Genomic DNA, 26,796 nt, shown 5'->3' on the forward strand with positions numbered 1-26,796 from the left:
TCCCAGATTCTCCCCTCTCTAATTCCAGAATCATCCACCTTTCCAATTCCAGTATTTATTAATCAGTTTATTCTCAGTGTTTGTTACACTGATTTTAGCTGATTAATTTTAAGAATTTGAATTTTTCTAAGAATTTGAAGCTTCGTTAATGGCGATTGATGATGATACTGAGAGTTGTAGTAATAGACCGCTTCATTTTTCGCCGAAAACGCGGAGAAATCATCAGTATTTGAAGCTGGAAGTGTTTAATGATGTTCTTCGTAGGCTTCAAGATTCTGATTGTTGTGATGCTAAACTTCCTGGGTTTGACGATCAGCTTTGGGCTCACTTCAATCGTCTTCCTGCTAGGTAAACTTTCTTCATTTGTTCGATTTTAGGTTTGTTTAATTAGTGTAATTCTCATAATTTCTTCGATTTCTAGGTTTTGGTAGTTTTTTTTTTTTTTTTGGTGTAATTTATTGAATATTTTGGTGTGGAAGTGAATGTGGAGAGAGCGGAAGATGTTTTGACGCATTTGAGATTGTTGCGTCAAGCGGAAGAGCCTCCTAATATACTTGCTTACGACGTCCGTGTTGTACAGGTGAAAAGAATTTTACAACTGTTGGTTGAATTGACTTTTATATGGAACTTTTTTCAAAGTTAGAACAGTGGTCATGACTTTATTCCTAATTCAATACAAACTATTTAATCTTTAGGATTCCGGTGCCAAATTCGAGTATGCGTTTAGGATAGTATCGTGATTTTATCCCTAGTCCATTTTTACTCGGTTTTCGTTTTTTTTTAATTCCTATCGATGGTAGCTAGAAGTATTGGTGTGATTTTGGTGCCAAATTCAATATTGGTTTATTTATTTTTAGAAAAATGTTAAATTCTAGATGGGCTATAGGTTCAAATTAACCCTTGATTGAATTGAAGCTTGATTTGATTGTCAAATCTCGGTTTTTTGGGCTAGAAAGTTCATTGTGCCAGATTAGCTGCAGCCAGAATTGATGGATGCCTGGATAAAACAAAGTACCTAAGGTATTGGTTGTAGGGAATTTGTGTTGTGGTGTGGGTGGCCATAATCATATTGGTTAATAAGAAAGGGTCATTTTAGAATATTATCCATTTATAGGTTTCTGTTTCATGATGTTTGTTGGGAATTAGTGATTCTTGATTGCCTATTGATTCTGAGGACAAGTAATTTATTTAGAACATCCTGTTTGTAGCAGTGATAAAGACATTTAGTGGATATTGCATTATTGCTACAGATACCATTTTTTTTCCTTATAATTGATGGATTAATTTTGATTTGTGATAAGACGATAACGTTACATCAAATGGGGGTTAGAATTTCCATTGATTTTATTTTTTGGAGTTTGAAAATGAGGAATCCAACATCTCTTGTAGATAGCTGAATTTTGGGCCTATGCAGTCAAGGAATAGAATATTGATGAGCTGAAGTGTGCCATTCAGTCTGTGTTCAGTGTGCATGTTTGCTTTTCGGAATATACTCGTCAATTGTATGCTTGTTGTTAACTATGTTATTTCATATTTCCTGCCATTACAAGTCTTTTGCAAGGATAGAGAAATAATTTGCCAGTAGTGCAGAAAAGTTTTAAAATTGAGTGTGAAAGTTTGTTGCTTTGGATATGTTCTAAAACGGGGACGGGTACGAGAATAGGAAACGGCAAAATCAAATTTCCCAAAAATGGGTACGGCATGGATTATGACAAAAATATAAAATTAATACATTTGGCACTAAAAATCACCCCTTTAATCAATACTCCGCTTTCCAAATCCGGCTCATTAAAAGAGTTCACAAACTCTAAAAATCCTACATCCTCCACGAAATCAAAGGCATCTCCATTAGGGATGGTAGTGGGTCTCAGTGGCGGACCCAGGAATTTCTGACCGGTGAGTCACAAACTCACAATCGATAACCAAATATGTAAAAAAAAAAATTTACCAAAATTCCCAAAAAAAATTATTTACAAAGATCATCCAAATAGAAAATTGACAAGATTACAATACTAACTAACATTTAACAAGCTTAAAATTGACCAGACTAAAATTAACAAACTAATAATTCCAACCACTATCTATTATTAAACGCTTAAACTTGAATACTGACATATAATTAACACATTAATTTCTTAGGTTAATCTTTTCTTTTAATTTCTTCCATATATATGTACATAGTACAACATTACTAAGCATGAATGGCTTACTTTTTAAGGAAAACAAAGGAACATGGTTAGTACTAAATTGGGTTTAATCAATGATAACAAGGTATACTGACATCAAGTAAGACTCTTTTTATTGCACTAAGTCTACGCAAGTTGTGGACAAAAAACAAAAAGCTGAAAAGGACTTGAGATATAGAAACATCATCTTTTCTTTCTTTCATTTTCGACAACCACACTAGTACACTACCTTCAGAGATCACCTTTTCTTTTTAACAATTGTTTGTTGAAGGTGGGATAGAATGAATTTCAATTTTCAAGATTTAAGTGCTTTGATTTGATTATTAAAGTGTTGGAAAATTTGGGCCCTATTTGACTCACCAGGCACAAGGCCAAGTCCGCCCCTTGGTGGGTCTAGGACCCTACCCAGACCCTTTCTGACCCTACCCTAAAATACAGGTATGGATCTTATTTTGGTATGGATCTGGGTGGTTAGGGTAAGGGTCCGGGTATAATGTTTTAAGACCCTACCACGGAGCCTTAAGACCTATACCCTAACCAGGCCCCCGTACATAGAATTGCACAATATATAATTTGTTTATCTATCATTCTAATATTTTTTATTTAAATGTTTTACGATATGTAAAGTTAATCGGTCATGTTCTTATCTATTAGTTTATTTGTACACTAAAAAATAGACAATTAAAATTTAGGGAAAAAAAAGTAGGTGAAGGATCGAAATTGGACCCTACCCAGACTAGACCTATAGGGCCCGGGTAAAGGTCTAAAAATTTTGGTCCTTAAGGGTCTGAGTAGGTTATGTGATCCGGATATTGATGAGAATTTCGAGAGTTTGTTAAATCTTTACAAGGAAAACCTAAACTTGAACATTAACTCATTAGAAGCTACAAATTAGCGGTTCTTGGACGGTTCAAGCAAAGGAACTTGGTGTCTAGTACAAGCTCAAGTTCCGGATCACTCTACTTACTCTACTTAGTGGTTTTTAATTAGTTTTTGCTTGCAAGGTTTTACCTTCCTCTTAAAAGTGTTTTTCTTGGTTTAAGCACTTAAGATTAATTTTATTTTTTCAGGAATTATAGACTAAGTAGAACTAGAATTAGTTTCTTAATCTAAGTAGAATTAGTTTTCCTATTTTATTTGGGTTACTTGGGGCTAAAGGCTAGGGACTTGTCCTAGTCCTATTAGACTTAGAATTAGTTAGTTTTTAGTATATAAATAGTTGTAATTTCATAACTTTTAGATATAGAATTTTTTAGATTATTAAATCAAAGTATTTGTTTGTTTTGCAACCAAAACATTTGTTTCTTGAAGCTGGTGATTAAGTTCTTTAAGCTTTGTTTTAGTTGATTAATTAAGGGGTGGCGTGACCTTTAACTTACTTAATCTGCCTGTCTTCTTGTTTAATTCTTGGTGGACGAATCCTATAGAGAATTAGGCTTGAATTATCCTTGTGTGTGTTTAAACCTCCTAAGCATACGCATCATCTTGGTATTAGAGCACAGGTTCGGTAAAACATAAACTGGAAACGTTATACTTGGAATTTTTTAGTGATTCTTTTTTGCGTTGGACTCAAAAAATGTCCAGCTACCACGTCCTAAAATTTTGTAATTTTTGGATAAGTAACGAGTTCTACACAGCCTTGATTTGCAGTTGAGAAACCGGTTTTGTTTTGCTTCATCATTCATCCAAGATTCGATCTTTTAATCAAGATTTTTGTATAAACTAATTGTGTTTGTGTAGAAATTATGAGTGACGAAGAGAGACCAGTCCTTCCAAGGAATTTAACCTTAGAATAAGCACAAAACCTTCGAAGAGATCGACAGATAACCGAATTGGCATGAAGGTTGGATGAGGTACTAAGGAGACTTGATGTTCATGACAAATCTTCTTTAAAGAAGGGTAGTTCCGACTCTAATCTAGACTAAGTGATGAGGGGAGTTCAAGAAGGAAAAAACCTAGAAAACCGAGGAAAGACAACTTATCAAGTGATGAATCTCCGAGACCTAGAAGGAGAGATAAGTGCAAGGATGATGATAAGAGCTTGAGATTATATCTTTCAGATTTCCATGGTCCTCTAATTGAACCCGAAAAGTATCTTGAGTGGGTAAGGAGAGTCGAAACCCTATTTAATTTCAAGATGCAAGGTGGTCGAATGCAAGTTGGTTAGCTATGCAAGCTTGTGGTATGATAACTTGAAAAAGAAAAGGAAAAGAGAAGGTAGGGATAGGATTCGAACATGGAGTCAACTTAAGAAGCACATGAAGAAGAAATTTGTTCCCGAAGACTATGTGCAAGATCTCTACATAAAGATGCAGACTTTCCAGCAAGGTACATAGGTACATCTAGTGTTGAATCTTTTATTCCTGAATTTGAAAGATTTGATATGCTTTGTGATTTAGATGAAAGGTAAGAGCATAAAGTAGCTAGGTTTATTGCTGGATTGAAATGAAGATATTGCAGAAAAGATTGAGATACAACCATATTGGAACTATGATGATGTGTGTAAGGTTGCCATTTGAATTGAAAAGAAATTAAAAGGGAAGAAGGAGTTGGACACCAAGTGGGGTTCTAAGACTTTTGAAAAGCCGAATTTCAGTAAGTTTAATTCTAGCAATTCGTCTACTTCCAAGCAAGATAAACCGAAGTTCGAACCTAACCAGAAGCTTGAAGGTGAGGAAAGAGGAAGTGTTTCCAGCGTGGGAGCTATGGTCACATATCAAGCACTTGTCCTTAAAAAAGAGTGATGACTGCATATGAGTGGGAACAAGAGCAAGTGTTGTGTGAGAAAGCTCGTGACTATGAGGCAGATGAAGAGCAAGAAAACGATGAAGAAGAGGAGGAACATGTGAGTGAAGTAGAGCCCGATACACATGGTAAAAGCTTGGTTTTGAGAATAGCACTATACTCCCAAACCGTACCTATAGAGAACAATCAAAGAGAGAAAATTTTTCTTACAAGGTGCAAAGTGAAAGAGAGATTGTGTGACATGATCATTGATCCAGAGAGTCGCCTAATGTGGTGCCTACTACTCTAATTGATAAATTAAAGCATCCTATAATTGAGCATCCTCAAACCATACAAGCTTCATTGGCTAAGCAACACTAGTGATGTGGAGGTAACAAAACAAGCCTTGATTTCTTTTTCTATTGGCAAATTTAATGATCAAGTGCTTTGTGATGTTTGTCCTATGGATGCATGCCACTTATGGCTAGGAAGACCTTGGCAATTTGATAGATTTGTGAAGTATGATGGTAGAACTAATGTGTATGTTGTTAAAAAGGGAGAAAAAGACAAGCCAATTGCTTTGAAACCCTTAATTTCAAATCTACCAAAGGTCACTTCTAATTCGAAAGGCTTGCTGATGATTAATGAGAAAGAATTTGATAAAGCAGTGGCGCAAGAAGGTTGTTTTTATGTGTTGGTTTCAAAGGAAATTAAAGAAGAAATTAAGGTGCAAACACCTTCGGTTTTGGAGCCTATTTTGCATGAGTTCGATGATGTGTTTCCGGATGAATAACGACCTGGTTTGCCTCCAATTCGTGGTATTGAACATCAAATTGATTTAATTCCGAGAGCTCCTTTACCAAACAAAGCTGCTTAAGAAGTAATCCTAAAGAGACTAAGGAGATGCAAAGGCAAATTGAAGAACTCATAGTGAGGAATTATGTGCGCGGGAGTATGAGTCCTTGTGCGGTGCCTACATTACTTGTTCCTAAGAAAGATGGGAGTTAGCGCATGTGCATAGATAGTAGAAGTGTGAACAACAACACAATCAAATATAGATTTCCTATTCCAAGGCTAGATGATCTACTTAATGAGCTACATGGTTCGAAAATATTTTCTAAAATTGATCTCATGAGTGGTTATCATCAAATTCGAATGAGAGAAGGGGATGAATGAAAAACTGCATTCAAGACTAAGTTTGGGTTGTATGAATGGTTGGTGATGCCTTTTGGCCTTTTTAATGCCCCTAGTACTTTCATGAGGTTAATGCATGAAGTTCTCAAACCTTTCCTTGGTAAGTGTGTTGTGGTTTACTTAGATGATATTCTGGTTTACTCTAAAAATATGCATGATCATCTTAACCATCTAGGAAGTGTGTTTGAAGTTCTAAGAAAGCAAAGGTTATATGCAAAGCTAGAAAAATGCTACTTTCTTGTACCAAGTATGACTTTTCTAGGGTACATAGTATCAAAAGATGGTGTTTCTATTGATCCATCTAAGGTAAAAGCAATTAAATCATGGCCGGTTCCTAAGAATGCTTCGGAGGTACGTTCTTTTCATGGTTTAGCTTCTTTCTATAGAAGATTTGTGAAAAAGTTTTTTAGTATTGTTGCACCCATGACTGAACGTTTGAAGAAAGAAAGAGTTAAATTTGAGTGGAGTAAAGAGGCGCAACATGCCTTTGATGTAATCAAGAAGAAATTGTGTGAAGCTCCCATTTTAGCTCTACCTGACTTTGCTAGTCCATTTGAGGTGGAAGCTGATGCAAGTGGAGTAAGAATTGGTGCGGTTCTAATTCAAAGGAAGAGACCTATTGCTTACTTTAGTGAAAAATTGAATGGTGCTAGTTTGAATTACTCTACTTATGACAAAGAATTTTATGCAATTGTTCGTGTTTTAGATTATTGGAGTCATTATATGCGTCCTAATCATTTTGTGCTTCATTCGGATCATGAGTCTTTAAAGTACATACATAGACAACAAAAATAGAATCTAAGACATGCTAAGTGGGTGGAATTTCTACAATCAATTAATTTTTCTTCTAAGTACAACGAGGGGAAGGCTAATATTGTTGCAAATGCATTGTCAAGAAGGTATTCTTTACTTGGTGTTTTGAATTTTCGATTACTTGGTTTTGATTTGATTAAAGAGTATTATGCAAGTGATAAAAGAATTTGCACCTATACTTGAGAATTGTGCAAAGGGGGTTGTAGGTTCCCTATGTGACTCCAGATGGGTTCCTTTTCAAGGGGAATTGATTGTGTGTTCCCGGGTGTTCTATTCATGAGTTGATTGTGAGAGAAGCTCATGGTGGAGGAATTGTAGGGCATTTTGGTAACAATAAAACTCTTAGTATTCTACAAGAGAATTTTTATTGGCCTAAGATGCAAGGGGATATTCAATTTGTGATTGCAAGGTGTGCTTCGTGTGATTTTCCCTGGGAGGATGTCTCCATGGATTTTATAGTTGGATTGCCTCAAACTCAAAAAGGTAAAGATGCTATCATGGTGGTAGTTGATAGACCCTCTAAAATGGCTCATTTTGTTGCTTGTCTCAAAACTGATGATGCATTGCATATAGCTGATCTTTATTTTAGAGACATTGTTCGGTTGCATGGTATGCCTAAAACAATTGTGAGTGATAGGGATGTTAAATTCATGAGTTTCTTTTGGAAGTCCTTGTGGAAGTTAGTTGGAACTAAGCTTTTATTTAGCACTTCTTATCATCCTCAGATGGGCAAACGGAACTTCGGGAGTATTGTTGCGTGGATTGGTAAGTAAAACTCAAAAGGATTGGGATGTTAAACTTGCTCGTGCTGAGTTTGCTTATAATCGTTCTCCTACTTATGCTACTAATCATTCACCTTTTGAGATTGTGTATGGTACGAATCCAAGGCTACCTTTGGATTTAATTCCTTTTCCTAAGGGCGAATTGGTGAATCATGATGCTAAGACCAAAGTTCAAGTGATGCTAAAGTTACATGCTCAAGTCCATGCTAGAATTGAGAAGATAAATTCAATGTACAAAGAGAGAGCAAATCGACATAGAAAACCACAAGATTTGGTGTGGTTGCATATAAGGAAAGAAAGGTTTCCAAGCAAGAGAAAGAATAAGATCATGCCTTGAAGTGAAGGTAGGTCCTTTCAAGATTATTGAGAAAGTGAATGATAATGCTTTCAAGCTCGATCTTCGTGGTGACTATGGTGTAAGTGCTACATTTAATATGGGAGATTTGGCTCGTTATGTTCCTGATGATGAAATTTGAGATTTGAGGACATCCGGATATTGATGAGAATTTCGAGAGTTTGTTAAATCTTTACAAGGAAAACCTAAACTTAAACTTGAACATTAACTCATTAGAAGCTACAAATTGGCGGTTCTTAGACGGTTCAAGCAAAGGAACTTGGTGTCTGTTCTAGATCACTCTACTTACTCTACTTAGTGGTTAGTTTTTGCTTGCAAATTTTTACCTTTCACTTGAAAGGGTTTTTCTTGGTTTAAGCACTTAGGATTAATTTTATTTATTTAGGAATTATAGACTAAGTAGAATTAGAATTAGTTTCCTAATCTAAGTAGAATTAGTTTTCCTATTCTATTTAGGTTACTTGGGGCTAAAGGCTAGGGACTTGTCCTAGTCCTATTAGACTTAGAATTAGTTAGTTTTTAGTCTATAAATAGTTGTAATTTCATAACTTTTAGATATAGAATTTTTTAGATTATTAAATCAAAGTATTTGTTTGTTTTGCAACCAAAACATTCGTTTCTTGAAGCTGGTGATTAAGTTCTTTAAGCTTTGTTTAAGTTGATTAATTAAGGGGTGGTGTGACCTTTAACTTACTTAATCTGCTTGTCTTCTTGTTTAATTCTTGGTGGACGTATCCTACAGAGAATTAGGCTTGAATTATCCTTGTGTGTGTTTAAACCTCCTAAGCATACACATCAGTATGGGATTAAAAATAAATTCCGGATCCGGGTTTAAGTATTACTAGACCCTACCCATTGCCATCCCTGATCTCCACCAATAGCTCACATCAATGTCTTCTCATTCGTATATTGTTCAATATTTCTTAAAGTTCGATGTAAACCAAATCTTATGCATCGCTAGGATGTAAAAGTCAAAGGATTATGGCGGAGAAGCTCGCCGGAGAAAAGGAGTAGAAATGGTGTAGAAAAGATATAGGAATGAGTGAGAGATTGAGAGAGGAGAAGAGGATAGAGAACTTAAGAGAGTTGGCGGAGTGTGCCGGAGAAGCATGTGGAGAAGACCGCCGGAGATGGAAGTATGATAAAACTGTAGAGCCACATGTGTTGGACTTTGGAAAAAGAAACTTAAGAGTGGAAACCTAACTAATATTTTTGTCCCGTTTTTTTTAAAGGGGTACTTATATTTTTGCCAAAACGTCCCTGAAATGTACCCAAAACAAGCGTTGACCATACCCAAATTCGTTTATGTACCCATTTTATTATGATTTGAGGACGTACCCAAGGAGTACCCACATCTTACCTGTACCCAAAACGTATCCGATATTGATATGGGTTTTTTTAGAAGTACCTGCGCTTCTAAAGACCACCAATTGTTCGGTGGCTTTAGGGGCTCGTGTGCTTCCAATTGAAGGATCAGAGGATTTTTTTTGTAATGATTCCTTGACTTATGTAAATATTTAGGATGTGTACCGTTGACCTGACACTTATCTTACTAAACTTATTAGACCTTATTATAACTTTTTTTAGTGGTAAATTGAATTTGGTTAGCCCTTATTAACCCTTCGCAGAACTTATTTATCCTGATGGTATCTTACCCAAACTTATTTTTCTTGAAATAAGTGGATACGTGATGAACAATTTTTTAAAGCCATAAATTGCATCTTGATGCATTCTTATTTGATCGTTCAAATTATACAGGTCAATCTCACTACAAATGGACATTTTGGTGATTCTTTCGATTCACATTCTTCCATGGATGAAGGTAGTCATGGTTCTGTCAAGAACTCTGTTGGTCTGGGGTATTGCTCTTTGTGACCATCTTGAACTCCGGCTTTAGCTCCTGATTTTTTTTATTTGGTAAACCTACTCATTTGACTAATGCTACATTTTGTGGTAATGGTGGTAGACTCTCACTCAGCCTGCACCCACCACCTACATTCAGTTCATTGCAAAGTCTCGAGACTCATGGTGTAAGATATGATGTCGAGGATAAAGATAGCTTTGTAAATGCTACCATCTCGCAGTCCACAAGGTAATATGTGTAACGTGTTCTGATAATAACATAGTCCTTATCAGAATATTTATGCCTTAGTCTCACAATATTTCTTCACATTTTACTTACTGCTACTCCATATTAATATTGTTCAGGGCAATGCATGAAATCACCTTTTCTACAACTGACAAACCAAAACTCCTTAATCAGGTAGTTTAATATTTTCAGCTGTGTTTTCAGGGGTGATTTTCATTGCAGCTACTGTATTTTCACGTTGCAATGTTCAACATATGAAGTTTTTAATTGTGCAATAAGCCTCAATGACATATTTTGGAATTTTAATAATCAATTTGGCTTCGTAATACGGGTACATGTTCGTCGTTTTATTAAAAAAGTCAACCTTGTTGTTTTTCTGTCCTACAGCTGACTTCCTTATTATCTGAGATGAGCCTGAACATTCAAGAGGCCCATGCCTTTTCCACAGTTGATGGCTACTCTTTAGATGTTTTTGTGGTTGATGGTTGGCCGCATGAGGTATGATCAGTAGAGTTGCAAGACACTTTTTTTTTTACCATGCATCTTTTAAGCCACAGCGTGGTTTTTACTCTTATGTCTGCATTAAGTACTATGGGGATCGTAGTTATATTTTGCGATTTGGAACGTATCCAGATTTTGTTTATCTTTCAATATACCATTTATATCTCATTTCTTCTTTGGGTCTTATTTTCCAATATTAGGTAAGTCCTTGAGCAGCAAGCCAGCAATTAGTTCCTCATCTTCATGGTTGTTGTGTGTTGTACTTTTTTTTTTTTTTTATTCCCTGCTGTCTGAGACTCTGAATTTAAATTTGGTTATAGTATGACTTTCAAAAGTGAGAAGATATGTAATGAGATTGAACTGACCTTGCTTTTTAGATAGGTATTGAACTTGGGTCCTTGTGTTTTTACTGCATGTCCTTTCTATAATTCAACATTTGCACAAGTTTTTGTCAACGCACCTTTAAGATATCCAAGTATATGAAATGTTAGGATCTGAATAAATCATATTGGGAGGTGGTCGTAGCCATTGCAATGACCTGTTTCTGTCAATTTTTTTTTCCTCTTAATTGGCTAGCTTCAGTATGCCGTTTTGAACATTTGTTTTTATAATATCAGGAAACTGAGCAGCTTAGAAGTTTACTGGGCAATGAAATACAAAAAATGAAGGTAAATCCTGGGTGGTGTTAAACATCTGCCTTGCCTTTTAATTGCATTGTCTGGATGCCATATAGTGAACATTGTTTTACTACTTGGACATGATCATTATGCGACTTTGCAGGTTTCTGCATTTTACTAGCTTTGTCAGCTTAATATTGTTGTGGTTTAAAGATTGAAATATTGGCATGTAAAATGTTAAGCTAAATGATGGAGGTGGTAGAGATTGAGTCAGGTTAAGGATATTGTTAGTGTAGGGCCTGCTTGGTGACATTTTCATATTCTAGCTTATAGTTTTGTAATAACAGAAAACTGATTTTCATTTTGGTTTTTGAAATTCACACAAGTCCATTTTGCTTATATGCAATGGTGATAGGTCTTGAAGCGTATATCAACTTTCTGAGATTGAGAGTTCCTGTTTGGAAAGTGCATGTGTGGGATTTTTTTAAAGCTTCTTCATCTCAGCATCACAGTGCTAATGTAGAGCCTTTTTGTTTCTGAAGGATCCCCTTTCGTCGGAAGCTGTTAGTGACCATCATCATGAAACAGTTCAATATGGTCCTAGAAACATAAAGGGAACGACAAGCAAAATTGATGAAGCTGAAATTGATCAGAGCCTTCTAAAAGTAGGATACAAAGTGGGATCTGGCTCACACGGTGATTTGTAGGTTTTCTTGTCACAAAATCTTAAAGCAGTGCTATGATTGGCGTAAACTCTGTATGATTGAATTAGTTGGACTTTTCAGGTACAAAGGGACATACTGTGATCAGGTAGTTGCAATCAAGGTTCTAAAGTCTGGGCATATTAATACAGATGTGGTTAAAGACTTCTTCCAAGAAGTTAAAATAATGAGGTAGTAGTCTCTGTTTTTTGGAAAAAATTTAATGGGTATGTCACTGTTATTGTCTGAAATATGTTCACATGTTACCCTATGATTCTCTTCAAGTTCTGTGTCATGCTTCTACTTTAACTTTATTGTTAGGTTTGCTCTAGAAACGCTTCTTTAGTTCTTTGACTATTAGTTTATTTATTTATTATATTTTTTTGAGAGGATTTTGTGTAAATTTTATTTATTTATACTAAGTCATTTGAAATTTCCATAATGCTCCTAGTCAAAATTTTATTTTCTTGAACACACTCAATTTAACTTCCAAACTTAAAGAGAGGAGGCATGTGTTGGTCTATCTATTTGAGGACTTAGTATCTCTGTGTGGATTTGTGAGACTTGCTGTGCACGTTACCAATTTACAATGTCAGTGTCTTCTGATGTGGTTGGTGATGCTTTCCATAGACGACAAGAGAGGAAAATGTTAGAAAGCAAGAGAAAATAGAGCTAATATTTTGATCAACTATATGTAAAGTGTTTAACATTGTCAATATTGGAATTGGAGTGAATAAGACTCTTAGCTCATGACGTTTTGTCTATAGTAGTGGTTACCATGCGAACTAATATAATTTTCTCAGTCAAATGAAATATTGAAAAAACTCAAGAGTACTGTACCGAATATCCCCTATTAATACTCTTTGTGTGCGTGTTCCACTCCCTTTTATTTTACTCTTTGGCAAACAAGTATTACTATCTTACCCCACAATATTTATCCCTTCTTTCTCACTCTCTCTTACTTCATCCACATTTTTCTTACACCCACCCACCTATTTTCTTCATCTCTCTTACAATTTCCCCTTTTTCTTACACTCACCTATAAACAAGATTTTGCAATATGTGGGTAGGACCAAAAATAAAAATAAAAAAGAGGGGGAATATTTTTTTGCTATAGTTTTGCTGTCTATTCCGCTAAGCCTCTGACCCCCCTCTCTCCACCCTGCCTAAAAGCTTTCTTAGTCTTGTGTTTGTCTTTATCTATGTAGTTTTAAAGCTTTTTCTGCAAAACCCTTTTTTTGGCTAAGTTGTGCTTACTGGATTTGCTGTAGAGTAGTCGTTAGAATGTGGAACAAGTATTTTGATGAGTACAATAAACAAAACTATCTGGTTCCTAGTCAACTGCCATGTTTGAAGGTAAACCGTCTGAATAGTCAACTGCTTTACTTAAAATTTTATGTAAAAATATGGAGCTCGAACCTAAATATCATGTTGGAGCTTGCTTTGTTAATCACAAATGTCCAAGCTCGAATAATAGTGTTTTATAAGCACAATAAAATACTAATGTTATTTGGCTCTATAATACTCTTTTTTCCATATGATTCTTATTTATTGCAACACTTGCCTTTTTCCATATGCCATCCTTTTTTTTTTTTTTTTTTTTGTACTTATGATGCTTTTTAACATCAATTCTGAACACTTTCTCTCTCCCTCTCTTCAATAATTCCCAACCACTTTTTCTTTCTCTATCTCCCAACCCACATGCACATATGTGCTTGCAATCATGAGTTTTTAAAGGATCTAAAACTTCCTTAATTCCCTTGGAAAAACCCAAATTGGCTTTTAATAAAAGGACGGAGGAAAAACTACTTAGGGGCCATTTGGTTTGCACAGGGTAAATAGAATGGAATGAACAAAGGGAAAGAAAGAGAATGGAATGAAAATCCCTCAAATTTACTATGTTGTTTGTTTTTTAAAAAAAAAAAAGAGAAACAAGCCATCAGTCCCACCACCACACAACAACCTATCTCCTTCACTTCCCACCTTTTCCAGCCACCCCCACCATTCGCCGCACCTCTCCTATCACTCGCCACGCTTCGCCGCCTCTCCCCCTCCCCTGTAAAACTCTCCCCTCCCCCGAAAAAACTTCCCCCGGCCCCGTAAAACCCTAGAAACCCCTCCCTCACCCTGTAAAACCGTTGCCCACCCCTCTGGGTTTCTAGCGTTTTACGGGGGAGGTTTTTTGGGGGAAGGGAGAATTTTGCGGGGGCGGGGGGGGGGGGGGGGAGGGGGGCAGCGAAGCGCAACGAGGGGAACGACAGTGCGATGGCTGGGTTTTTCGGTGATGTGAGTAGCTAGGAGGGTGGTGGTGTGGTGGCGGCTAGGGAATGGGAATGGAAATACCTTGTGGGGGGGGGGGAATTAACTTGGAAGGATTTGAGGGAATGGAGAGGGTAAAGGGAATGGGAAAAAAGCCTACTAAACAATTACAAAGGGAATCAGGTAGTTGTTTTCCTTTCCCTTTAATGAATACCCCCAAGGTCCCAACCAAACGACTCCTTAATGTTTTGAGATGTTTATTTTTTATGTTTTAGATTGTGGTAATTATTTATTCTAATTAAGTTTTATTTGTTATTATGTGTATGTAAAAATTTGTCATGCTATATCACGACGCTTGAACATGTTGGTTAAGAGGGAGATAAACACTTCTCGTTTTCAGTCTCGTATTCAGGAGGCAACCTTCATGTTGACAAAATGAGTTATGGGTTGCAGCCCCATTCTCGGAAGGTTGGACGGATCTCCAGGGTATCCCTATTTAGGTCTCCGATATTTTTAGGTGATTTGCAGAAGTATTTACTGCGTTTGTATACTTGACGGGACAACAGTATCATACGTCGGGTTATATGTACTCGAGTGATCTATGTCCTCATCAGATCACTATGTCCTCATCGTCCGATGCACCATGTCCCCTCGAGTACAAATGACCCGGCGAATGATATTGCTGTCCCGTCAAGTATACTGGTGGAACTGGGTGCAAATCACCTCACAATATTGGAGAACACCTAACAGGAGTACCTTAGAGACTCGACCAACCCATCCTAGACCCCAAAACGAACTCCGTAACCCGGACTAATCCTGTCAACATTGGGGGCTGGTCCCTCCTAACTGACCGCGTTCAAGCATTGTGATAGAGCATGACGTGCATCCGAACCCAAAATCTTAGTATTTTACACACACATAATAACAAATACAAATTTAAATAATCTAAAGCATAAAAAACAAATTTCTTAAAACATTACGTAAATAATAATAATCACAGTAAAGAAGAACAATAACAATAACAACGATACTACGTATTAATTATAATAAATCCAATAATAATAGCAATAACAACATTTGAACATAACAGTAACAATTATATTAATGAAATCCTTTTTTTTCTGCAAAAAAATATTAATATAATGTAATAATGATTCATTTAATCATATCAAAACATAAATTCACAACGCAAATTTCCTTAAAAAAAAAAAAAGAAGGAAGAAAGAGGGGGGGGGAACGCCTAGGGGTTCCAGGCAACGCCCAGGACAACCGAATCTGCCTAGGGTTTCAAAGGTCCAATTTAGTGATTTACAAGTTATTGTTATGGCAAGGCCTTAGGGTTCATGAATCATGTTAGTACATTTAAGATAGATGTATTCCTAGGAGAGTTTGGAAGAATAAACTTTTGGTAAATTCTTAATAGTACACTCCTATCTGTGACTTTTATGCTTGGTTCACATTTTTTTCTTTTAATTTACATGCATTACCACTGTACTTTAGACTTAATAGCTGCCGTGGCCAAGCTTTTAATACACGCTAGTGTGGATAATTTCTGGTTTGATTTTTGATTTATTTAAAAAAATGTAAGCAAGTCACCTCCCTCACTGCAAGGAAGGATCTGCCTCCCTTTCCCCCTCCCCTTATACCTTTCAAATCCCCTGACTTGGGCTTCATGATTTTCAAAATTAAAATCGACTCCAATCAACACATAAGAAAGAGAGAGGATTTGAGAAGCAGAGGAAACAATGGCAGCGGCTGCAGCTAAGTGGCGGTGCATTGGAGAAACGGTTGCGAAGGCGTTTTAGATGACGGAAGAGGCAGCTGGAAATCTGAGGAGCTGAGAATAGAGAAAAGGCGGGTGAGAGGATGAAATTTATTGGCTTTCTGTGAATTTTGGGGTTTAATGGCGATTTGGGGTTGCGTTTATAGCCATTTTTACTCTTTATTGTCAACAAGACTGTGGCCAAGGTAGCCATTTATGTAGAGAAGATGTATTGGGCTTCATGATCTTCAAAGTTAACATCTACTTGAAAATTTTCTTTCATCAACACATTAGAAATGGCAGTAGCTGCAGCTCAGCGGCGGTGCAGCAGATGGCAAATTTACAGGCAGTGCAGTGGAACAACAGTTGCGAAAGAGTATTCAATGACTAAAAAGGCGGCTGGAAATCTGAGGAGTTGAGAAGAGAGAAAAGGAGAATGAGTATGAGATCTCTTGGCTTTCTGCGAATTTTGGGGTTTAATGGTGGTTTGGGGTTACGTTTGTAGTGATTTCACTTTTGTTAACAAGACTATGATCAAAGTAGCCATTGATATAGAGTAGTTATTTTGTATAACCAAGACTGTTATTCAAGCTCTGCCATGTAAAGTCACCTCTTCCCCGAATTTTTTAGTACATAGTTGTATCTTTCAGAAAATCATTTGTCCACTCCCAGTTAAAACAGAGCCAGTTGAAGTAATTAGGGTAATGACGTTCCTGGTGAAGCAGTCAATCAAATACCAAACCATTGTTTGTGGGATCTTTGCGTACTACATATATGGTTAGGAAGTATTGAGAAGATTAGATTCAGCATCTTTGGGATTTAGGGAAAACAGAGGAATTGGAAAGTTTAAGGAGTGAAAGGGGAGAAAAATACAAGTGCTTTAAGCTTACTAAATTTTATTTGACTTTTAATTCACTGTAGGTAGTCAGAAGCTAAATAATACCATGCATAATCAATATAAAAATTGCTTTCCACACAGAAAAGTCAGTAGCACTATATAAATTTTCACCGAATTTCTGGTTCTGAAAGAGAAGTTTTGATTTGTAAATCAAGATTTTGGCTTAGTAACAGTAATTGGGATGTAATATTTTGGTCTTCAAGTGCCAGACTATCTTTTCGAGAATCAGAACTCATCTGTTCTCTTCTCTCTGTTGTTTCCTGGATCCATGATCTAGATCTACAATTCCTTACCATCTTGCCATGTCACGGATCTGCCGAAGAGAAATATATCTCTCTGATAATCGCTCTCTCCTCCACCCCTTTTCCTGGAGCATGGAAAGGTTATTTGCATATTTAATGGAGGTATATCAGACCCCAAATATGAATCTAGGTGGTAACAGTTCATTCTTCTTTAGGACCTAACATGTGTTTGTTGTTCAAGCGTATGTGAATAATCTTATCAATTATCATTTCTACGTTCTTCCCTTCGCTAGTTCTCTAATCACTAAAACAAATAGTCAAAGTGATTTGTATCTGTCAGTTCCTTTGGTCTTCTGGTACACAGAGTGAAACAAGAGTCAGTCAATCAATCAATCAATCAAAGCCTTAATCCCGTAAGTGGGGTCGACTACATGAACCAAAATTGATTATTCCGTGTAGTCATCCACAAAAATCTTCCTCCTCCATCCCTTACGATCCAATGCTTCATCCTCATGCCCAAACCAATGCAGTCGGTTTTCCCTTAGTTTGTCTGCAATGCTTGCCACACCTGCTTTCTTGCGAACCTTTGGTCTTCTGGTACACTGAATGAAACAAGAGTACCTGAATAAATTATTTCCCATTGGAAATCAGCCTTGAGTCATGTGTTATTCTATATATTCTACCTTAAGCCAATATGTCTGTAGATTTTCTATCCTCATGGAACTTTCTAGAAAGGAGTGGGGGTCAAGCCTTACATGCTTAAGCCGTGTATGTAATTTAAGTGAGCTGGGGTTAATGTGGGAGAAGGGTTGTTGTAAAACTTGCTGATCTTCAATTAAGGAGAACAAGGGACTTTCATTAACATGTTATTTATAACTATTGTTCATTTTGTAGGAAACTTCACCACAAGAATGTTGTGCAATTTATAGGTGCTTGTACAAAACCTCCGAACCTATTCCTCGTGACTGGTAATGTCCTGTGAAAATATTCATCTGTTATGTTGAATTGCTCAAGTATTTTCTCAAGTCCTAGTACCATTGACATTCTATATTCTAAAGCTATCTTCATTGTGCTGTGTTAAGTACTGAATGTATTGAAGAAATTGCATTCAACTTAAACTTGATTTTATACTCTAAAATCGTGAATGGGAAATGCTTTACTCATTTTGTTAGCTAGTCTATAATTGTTATAAGATGATGTATAGACGTTTATTTTTGTATAGTCCTTGGTGCAATTATTATCTTCACCTTTAAGATTGCCACTTCAGATTGCTTCCTTACTCTTGGCGTTCTGTTCTAGGGGTTGCAAATTGTTATACAGATACGTACAGGTCTAGTCTTCTCTTTCAGTAAAAGGTTCTCAGAGAACTAAAATTGTAATACAGATACATACAGGTCTCTTATCTAGCCAACAATGTATGGTAGAGGTGTCTGTGTCTGTTTTCTTGAGTGTTTGTGGTACACATGCTATTTACCAAGTGTAAGATTGGCATTCCAAAGTTGATCAGTATTTTGACATTCTTATTCTTCTTGATGTTGCTTTGAATCTTAAGTAGGAGGGTAATTGAAGGCTGATTCTTTTTCTTAAGCGTGTTTTTTCTCTGATTGATCTTTCACCCCTCCCTTTTTTCAGAATTCATGCCAAAAGGGAATTTATACGATTTCATGCATAAGAGAAAGGGTGTGTTCAAACTACAATCACTACTCAGGGCAGCTATTGATGTTTCCATGGGAATGGAGTACCTCCACAAGAATAATATTGTACACAGAGACCTTAAAACTGCCAATCTGCTTATGGAGAAGATGGGGTAAGACATCTTACCTTTGCAATCACATGATCTGTGAAAACATTTTGCAGAGGAGTTGTAGGGATAGGTAAGGGAGCAGAATGGAATTATGTGACTATGTCTGATTTATATTAACAATTAATTTCCGTTGGCAAAGACACTCTTATCTTGGAGAATCAGTAGAAATTCATATGAACTATTTCCTGGGTTTTTTTTTTTTTTTGAAATAGTATTTCTTGTGGGAGTATAATGATAAAACTTCAGGTATTAGTGCAATATAGAATCAGGAATTTGTGCTTAGCATCAATTACACTACTTTTGTGGCACAATGGCCCTCAATAATATTTATAATGTTTAAAAATTTTATTCCAAATATACTTTGGTAGTCTGGTGAGTATTCTTGCCAACGATGGACTGTTGTATCATTATGTACAAGTAGTGTGGGAGTTGGGGATTTAGGATATGATATTGAGACTTTCTTGCATGCCAAATGGTAACACTTCTTACTTTCTTACATCTAGTATGACTAGGAATATCTAGGTGGCCATTAGTATTGGTCATTTTTAGGAAGGAGAAGGGGTGTCGTGAGTGCTATGAAGCTCTTCTAGGCGGCAAGGATAAAGTGGAATTGAATTTTTTGAGGCTGTATGTGAATATTTTTCTCTTATGTGAGAATATTTTTATTATTAAAGCTGCTTTGGGGCTGTTTATCCAGTTGTATGAACGGTAGTGATTAGAGCATGGAAAAATTTTCTTGTCTGCTGTGCCTTAGTTTTGGTTCCCTAGCTCCTATGCATCAACTCCTGACATGGCAACAATATTCGTAAGATTTCAGTTCTATGATCTGGAGTGTTGTCAACATTATCTGTTTTTTCTAAATTTGGTGAACCAATCAGCTTCTTGAATTCTGTTGTAGTTCTCAGTTTCTATTTTATTAGATTGTTGCATCCTTTGCTCTGTACTTCTCGAGTCCTCAAAGATAATTATAAGTATTTACTCTATGGGGCTTCTTGATCTAAGTTATCCCTAAATAACATTGCTTCCTGAAGGTTGCTAAGATTGCTGACTTTGGAGTTGCTAAAGTACAAACACAATCGGGAGTCATGACAGCTGAAACAGGAACTTATAGGTGGATGGCCCCAGAGGTAATTATGATCCCATAATCTTCATATATTTGCGTCATATTACTTAAACTTCAGATATAAGCAAAGGGAATGAGATCAGGTTGTAAATTGTAAAAGAAATTTTTTAAAGAAAAAAAGCAAATGAGAAGAAGCAAATGGCGTGATAGAGAAATTTGTTTTGATTGAAATTCGGTATCCACTCTGATTGCTGTGTTATAGAAAAGGGATGATTGCTAGAACATAATTGAATCAATGGATATTACCGGTTCAGAAAAACTGAGCAATTAAGTTTACTTTATCTGTCTTTTTGCTTTTATCTTTTTGGATATTTCCCATGCCTATCTATTACGGAGAACTTTGACTGGAGTTGGCTGGATACCTATTGCAATGGTATGGGAATTACATTTTGTGTTCTATGTGACAAAACTTTATACTGTCAGTCCAAGTCACTGCTGTCCAACCACTGTTTAGTATGATTATTTGCTGCTTCAGACAGATGCTGTTGTATCTAAGTCCCAAATAAACATGACAGGTGTACATTAAATAATCAAATTTCTCATTATCCCTGTGAAAGGAAGGTTGTGCTTGCCTTGGGCTAGAAATGTTGCTCCACTGGTTGTTCTGTGGTGGTGAATTGATTTGCTTGTAATACTTCTTAATAATCTTCCCAGGTTTTACTTCTCCTCTATCCACTAAAAACCTCAATTTTCAATTGAAAAAGCAGCAAAGATTGAAAGTTATTCACAGGAACATATCATTTTGTTTTGCCCTTTCTTAACATATTTGATTTTACACCAAAGGCTTTAGTTGTTCAGTCATAATACTAGGTTTTTTTTTTTTAAAATCTCTGGCTGGCTGGCAGGCTGGCTTCAACTTTTTTTCTTCTTTTGACATTACTTATGAATGACTTTTCTGGCTTATATTGCTCCAACTGGTTTTATGTTTTCTAGGTTATTGGACATCAGCCCTATGACCATAAAGCAGATGTCTTTAGTTTTGGGATAGTAATCTGGGAGCTTCTTACTGGCGAAGTAAGTCTCTTTCTTCTAAATCCTTTTTTTTGTTGTTTCACCCCTGCTTCCCCTTTCTGCTCCAATGCAACCCCATTTGGCCTCCAAATGTACCATTGCCGGACATCTTTTTTATATAGCATGAACTCATCTTAGTACCAAATTTAGCAGTAACTTTCTTATGATCTTATTTACCAGCTTCCGTACTCTTCCTTGACCCCATTGCAAGCTGCAATTGGAGTAGTCCAAAAGGTGATAATATTCTCCATTCTGATCAGCACTGGCAACTAGTGTAACCTGTCTAATCTGATAATCACTATATTAAACCTGATTATTAGGGGCTGCGACCTGCTATTCCAAAGCATGTTCATTCGAACCTAGCTGATCTGCTGGAGAGATGTTGGCACCTGGATCCTACACTAAGACCCAATTTCTCGGAAGTTACTGGGGTCCTGCAGCAAATGGCCAAAGAGGTAGGCACTAGCGGTTTTATAGGGTTTGGATGACCACATTTCTTCTCTATTACAGAGTACTATTTTAGTCTTGTTGAGATGGTTTTCTGTCAACACAGGTTGTAGAAGTTGATAGTTGCCAAAATTAATCTTCTGCCAAAAAAATGCTTCTTATCAAGTGTGCTCTTTGGTAACGGTGCAGATCTCTCCCACAAGATTGTATAATATTTTTATTAGATTGTATAATATCTTGCGTGACTAACAAATGGAATGGATCCTACTGAAACTGACTAACAACTTGCATGGCAGAGAGAGAGAGAGAGATGCTATTTGTAGAAATATATATGTCGACAAACATGTAGGCTATATATACACATATTCTGATTGTGTGAATATCCACTTGTATCTAAGACTAAAGAATGTTAATTGAATGGACTGCTGAAAATTTTGGATTTGGACATTTGAGTTTGTCTGAACTTTTTTTTTTTTGTATGTCCAGTCGAGTTACTCTAGTCCAAATTTAAAAAAAACTTCTCAAATCCGAATAATCTCTAGGGATGTCACTGGGGCGGGTCTAGTAGGAGACCCGCCCCATCCCCGCCCCGATGGGGCGGGGATGGGTCTAGCTTTGGCGGGTCGCGGGGCGGGGATGGGTCTAAAATCCATACCCGCCATGGGTGATGGGGCGGGGATGGTTGTTATGTAATACCCGCCCCGCCCAGACCCGCCCCATACCCGCCCCGCCCCGCCCCGCCTGACCCACCCCGTACCCGCCCCGCCCCGCCTGACCCACTCCATACCCGACCCATACCCGCTTTATACCCACCCCATACCCGCATAAGACCCGACTGCATAATACGATTAAAAAAAAAAAAAAAAAAAAACTACACCTAATGAAATCTAACCCAATAACCCACTTACCCAATACCCACCCTCATTCAGTCATTCACAAAACAAAAACCCTAGCCTCTCACTGCCTCACTCTCTCCTCTCACAGACTCACAGTCTCACAGCTCACTGCGCTGAATCTCTTCCTCAAGCCTCAAACCCCTCTCTTCGATCCTTCTTCTTCAACCTCGTGGTCCTCGTCTGCAATCAAATCTCTTCGATCCTTCTTCTTCAACCTCGATCTTGCAAGGCTGCAACTCATTCAATTTAGGTAAACGTTTTCGCATTATTATCTTTGAATTTTCTTAATTCAATATGTTCAATTAAGAATTTCTTAATTGGGTTTTCGATTGAAAGTATGTGATTCGTCTTTTATTTATGATTTGTTCGATTGCGGTTTTCAATATTTCATTTGATTGAGCTAGGGTTTCGTGTTATATTTGTATGATACTTTCAATCTAATGCAATGTAGTTGATTACTGTTATTTTTTGTATGATAATGTATGAATATGATGACCTCTAAATTTTTTAGTTTATTAGGGTTTTAATCTAGAATTTTCATTACTTGTTTTTTTATATTTAATTTCACAAAATAGATATAATAAAGTCGAAATATGTATAGATTGTAATTAGTTTTTCTCATTAATTTCAGACTTATAAGTTTATGTTTATTATTTTAGCTTATGTGTGATAACTAAATTCGGATTATGTTGGAGCAATTTCAGACTAATTTCAGACTCATTGGGGGAAGTTGGAGCAATTTCTATTGAGAATTGTTAAATAACCCAGGTAAGAATTTTCTTCAAATTTTGTTGTATTCTTTGTTATTGAGATTGTATAAAAGCGTGAGAAATGAATTTCAAACTATTATCATAGTATCATACTATTGTTGTTATACTGTAATTTAAGTAGTACTCAATATTGATGAAATTGATCACAATGTATGCAAATTGAGTTGGGGTAATGAAAATGTGGATGGATAATCAGGTGCTGATTTTGGTGGTTAAGAAAGTGGGTGTGTATAGATAGAGTGGAAGAACAGGTTGGATCTTTAATGTCGTAAGCTGACAGCTTTTAAGAATGAAGACTTTGAGACACCAAATTGTACAACTACTGTACTATATTTTGATGTCCTTGTGTTTGTGTTTGTTGTCTCCCTCTTTCTTACAAAATGAGAGTACTAAATTTGGTGATGCTGTTGCTGGCAGCCAGTATGTAGTGGTTAGTGACTTAGTGTGATAGGTGGTTAACTGGTTATGCAGCAGCAACAATATATTAACATAGCAGTTACAGTATGACATTATGCATTGATAGGCCTTTCAACATGATATCTTCCGATAGCTGTGCTAGAAGCATGATCTGCCTTTGCTGCTGTGCATTGCTAATTTGCTATTATTAATTTATTATTGCTGTTTCTGAGATGTCAAATGTGTTCAATACTGTAGTCAATATGTCTAGTGCATTAATTGTCTTTATTTAATTTTTACAGGGGAGAATTTGTCTGAGATGTCAAATAACGCTAGTGTTCCCACTTCCGCTAGTAATACTCCAATTGCAATAGATGATGATGAAAGTCCTCTAGAGACTAATTCCGATCCTTCTCTCCTACCAATTACTAGTAGGCATACTTCGGCAGTGTGGTCTGATTTTAAGAGAAAGAGAGTTGGGGATGTGATAAAAGCTGAGTGCAACCATTGCTCCAAGCTACTTGCTGGTGGGTCAAAAGCAGGAACTACTCATTTGAAAGATCATATAAAAATATGTCCAAAGAGAGTATGTCAAGATCTTCGACAAACAAGAATGTTTGGTACAAAAAAAAACTTGAATGATAAGAATGACACGATGACATTGGCTCCTTACGAATTCCACCAAGAAGATGGAAGAAGAGACTTGGCAGAGATGATTATTTTGCATGAGTATCCAATTAGCATGGTTGAGCATATTGGTTTTAGAAAATATAGCAACACACTCCAACCTGGATTTAAAGTGCCGTCTCGCAACACAACTAGAAAAGATATTATGAAAAGATATGAGCTTGAGAAGGAGAATGTTGCAACCTTGTTGAGGAAAGCAAAGGGTAAGATTGCCTTAACTACTGACATGTGGACAGCTGACAACCAGAGAAAAGGTTATATGGCGGTCACCTCACATTTTATTGATAATACATGGAAGTTGCAAAGTCGGATCATAAGGTATTGTTTTCTGGTTACTTATAACTTGTTTATTTTTTTTTGGTTGTCTTTGTATTGCTATAGTTTTTTGTGTGAATTTTAAAATCATAAGAATTATAAGTTGTGATGATGGATGATAATAATGAGCCCATATATCCACAATAGTATTGAATAGACAAATAATATATGTTATTTTCATTGGTTTTGGTAGGTTTTTATATGTCCCCGCCCCTCATACTGCTGAGGTTCTTGCTGATGCTTTGAAAGAAAGCATTCAATCATGGAATCTTGATCTTAGGTTGTCTTCTATAACCGTGGATAATTGTTCAACTAATGATGCAATGATGGAAATTTTGAAAGGAGTGTTTCCATATGGCTCACTTTTATTGCGAGGTGATTTTTTTCATATGCGTTGTTGTGCTCACATATTAAATTTGATTGTTCAAGATGGTTTAAGTGCTGTGGTATCAAATGGTGTTCAAAGAATTAGGGATAGTGTTGTGTTTTGGACTGCTTCTGATAAGAGAGTACAAAGGTTTGAACAAGTGGCTAAGCAAATAACTCCTGAGTGTAGTAGAAAGTTAGCACTTGATTGCAAAACCCGGTGGAATTCTACTTATGAAATGCTTTCTATTGCTACTAGTTATAAAGAAGTGTTTGTTGTTTTAAGTGCTCGTAATAATTTATATAAGAATCCACCGACCCCTGAAGATTGGGAAAAAGTTGAGAAAATATGTGAACATTTGGAAGTGTTTAGTAAAACTACCCTTAGTTTTTCAGGAACAAATTACCCTACGGCCAATCTTTATTTTCCTAAAATTTGTGCTTTGAGAATTGCTATTTCTGGTTGGCTTTTATCTCCTCATGATTATGTAAGGAAAATGGCCGACATTATGTTACAAAAATATAACAAGTATTGGGCTAGTGTGAATGGCTTAATGGGAGTGGCAACAATACTAGATCCTAGATACAAAATGGCTCTTATTCGCTTTTATTTTGCAAAAATTTTTGATGAGCATGACTTTGAAATTGAGGTTCGTAGAATTAGTGATCTTCTACGAAGATTGGTTGATGAATATGGGTCTAAGATGGGTAAAACTCAAGGTAGTAGCAACCAACAAGATTTTGATTTGGGTAGTAGTAGCAAATCCAATGAAGAGACCTTTATGCAAGAATTTGCTGAATTTTTACAACAAGATAAGGACTCAAGTCATGATATATCAGATTTGGATAAGTATTTAGATGCTGCTAATGTGCCTCTAGTCCAAGATTTTGATATTCTTAACTGGTGGAAGACAAATGGAGGCACATATCCCATTCTTCAGCAAATAGCACGAGATATATTGAGCATTCCTGTTTCTACTGTTGCATCAGAGTCCGCATTTAGCACAAGTGGTCGGGTTCTTAATCCTTATCGTAGTCGGCTTTTACCGGAAGCTGTAGAAGCTTTGATGTGTACTCAAAATTGGATATGGGCTGCTTCTAAAAGTAAATAGCTAAAATAAAATTTTATTTAATTAATAATATTATTTATTTATTTATTTTAATTAATTCACATTGTATTTGCAGATTGTGGAGAATTTAAGGATGATGAATATGCTAAATTAGTGGGAGAATTAGAGGAAGGATTTGAAACATGTGATATCGATTCTGGAACAAGTGGACTTTGCACCGAATAATTCAAGGCCTAATGAATTTCTTGTTATGTATTTGAATATTTGTAGACTTGTAGTTATTTTTAATATTTGGACTTTGGACAATTTGGAGTTATTTTTTTTTTTTTTAAAATGGTTATTTTTAAAATGGTTGATCTTGCAGTGGTTTTTGTTGGATTTGAGTTAATGGGATTTGTATGCACTGCTACTTTTTCATTAGTCTACTATGAAGTCTGCAGGGTTTCAGTTGACACTTGAAACTTGAAAGACAGTTGCTTTTCTCAATACTAAGTTGGCGGGTATGGGGCGGGGAATTGGCGGGGATGGGGCGGGGGTTTGGCGGGTATGGGGTGGGGGTTTGGCGGGTATGGGGCGGGGACGGGGATGGGGCGGGGGTGGTTTTAGAGTTGGACCCGCCGGGGCGGGGACGGGGATTATTTTCAGACCCGACATGGGGATGGGGATGGGGATGGGGATGAAAATGTGAGGCGGGGATGGGGATGGGAATGCCAAAATCCGCCCCGCCCCGCCCCGTTGACACCCCTAATAATCTCCAATCTGAACCAAAATTCTAAACATCATTTTTT

General features: G+C 36.6%; 2 protein-coding genes across 3 annotated transcripts; both read left to right on the forward strand.

Annotated features, from left to right (window-relative positions):
• LOC110697979 (serine/threonine-protein kinase STY8-like) lies at positions 1-21,955 on the forward strand. The gene is made up of 17 exons (XM_021875375.1): positions 1-351; positions 469-580; positions 9,813-9,913; positions 10,021-10,146; positions 10,263-10,317; positions 10,531-10,641; positions 11,262-11,312; positions 11,804-11,964; positions 12,047-12,154; positions 18,018-18,091; positions 18,756-18,930; position 19,349; positions 19,959-20,054; positions 20,984-21,064; positions 21,242-21,295; positions 21,382-21,516; positions 21,615-21,955. Exons 1-17 carry the CDS (start codon positions 149-151, stop codon positions 21,642-21,644), a joined length of 1,674 nt encoding a protein of 557 aa, XP_021731067.1. The 5' UTR covers positions 1-148; the 3' UTR covers positions 21,645-21,955.
• Positions 21,956-22,378: 423 nt separating this feature from the next.
• On the forward strand, positions 22,379-26,396 carry LOC110697980 (zinc finger BED domain-containing protein RICESLEEPER 3-like). Of its 2 annotated transcripts, none has more exons than XM_021875377.1 (5): positions 22,379-22,480; positions 22,524-22,654; positions 23,873-24,575; positions 24,766-24,947; positions 26,124-26,396. In XM_021875377.1, the coding sequence occupies exons 1-5, from the start codon at positions 22,389-22,391 to the stop codon at positions 26,231-26,233; spliced, it is 1,218 nt and encodes a 405-aa protein (XP_021731069.1). In that variant the 5' UTR covers positions 22,379-22,388; the 3' UTR covers positions 26,234-26,396. The 2 variants fall into 2 exon arrangements, with proteins under 2 accessions (XP_021731069.1, XP_021731070.1); XM_021875378.1 differs by adding an exon at positions 23,109-23,172 and having other exon boundaries at positions 22,395-22,654.
• The last annotated feature ends 400 nt before the right edge of the window (positions 26,397-26,796 follow it).

Source organism: Chenopodium quinoa, unplaced genomic scaffold, assembly GCF_001683475.1.
Source record: "Chenopodium quinoa cultivar QQ74 unplaced genomic scaffold, ASM168347v1, whole genome shotgun sequence".
In the NCBI taxonomy this organism is placed as follows: Eukaryota; Viridiplantae; Streptophyta; class Magnoliopsida; order Caryophyllales; family Amaranthaceae; genus Chenopodium; species Chenopodium quinoa.

What these genes read in the sequence shown, in the direction of transcription:
- LOC110697979 (XM_021875375.1), top strand. Translation starts at nt 149, where the DNA reads ATGGCGATTGATGATGATACTGAGAGTTGTAGTAATAGACCGCTTCAT. An exon ending in ATGAAATACAAAAAATGAAG is followed by an intron (nt 11,313 to 11,803) that starts GTAAATCCTGGG and finishes TTGTTTCTGAAG; the next exon opens with GATCCCCTTTCGTCGGAAGC. An exon ending in GGGAGCTTCTTACTGGCGAA is followed by an intron (nt 21,065 to 21,241) that starts GTAAGTCTCTTT and finishes CTTATTTACCAG; the next exon opens with CTTCCGTACTCTTCCTTGAC.
- LOC110697980 (XM_021875377.1), top strand. Translation starts at nt 22,389, where the DNA reads ATGAAATCTAACCCAATAACCCACTTACCCAATACCCACCCTCATTCA. An exon ending in CTGCAACTCATTCAATTTAG is followed by an intron (nt 22,655 to 23,872) that starts GTAAACGTTTTC and finishes TAATTTTTACAG; the next exon opens with GGGAGAATTTGTCTGAGATG. An exon ending in TGGCTCACTTTTATTGCGAG is followed by an intron (nt 24,948 to 26,123) that starts GTGATTTTTTTC and finishes TTGTATTTGCAG; the next exon opens with ATTGTGGAGAATTTAAGGAT.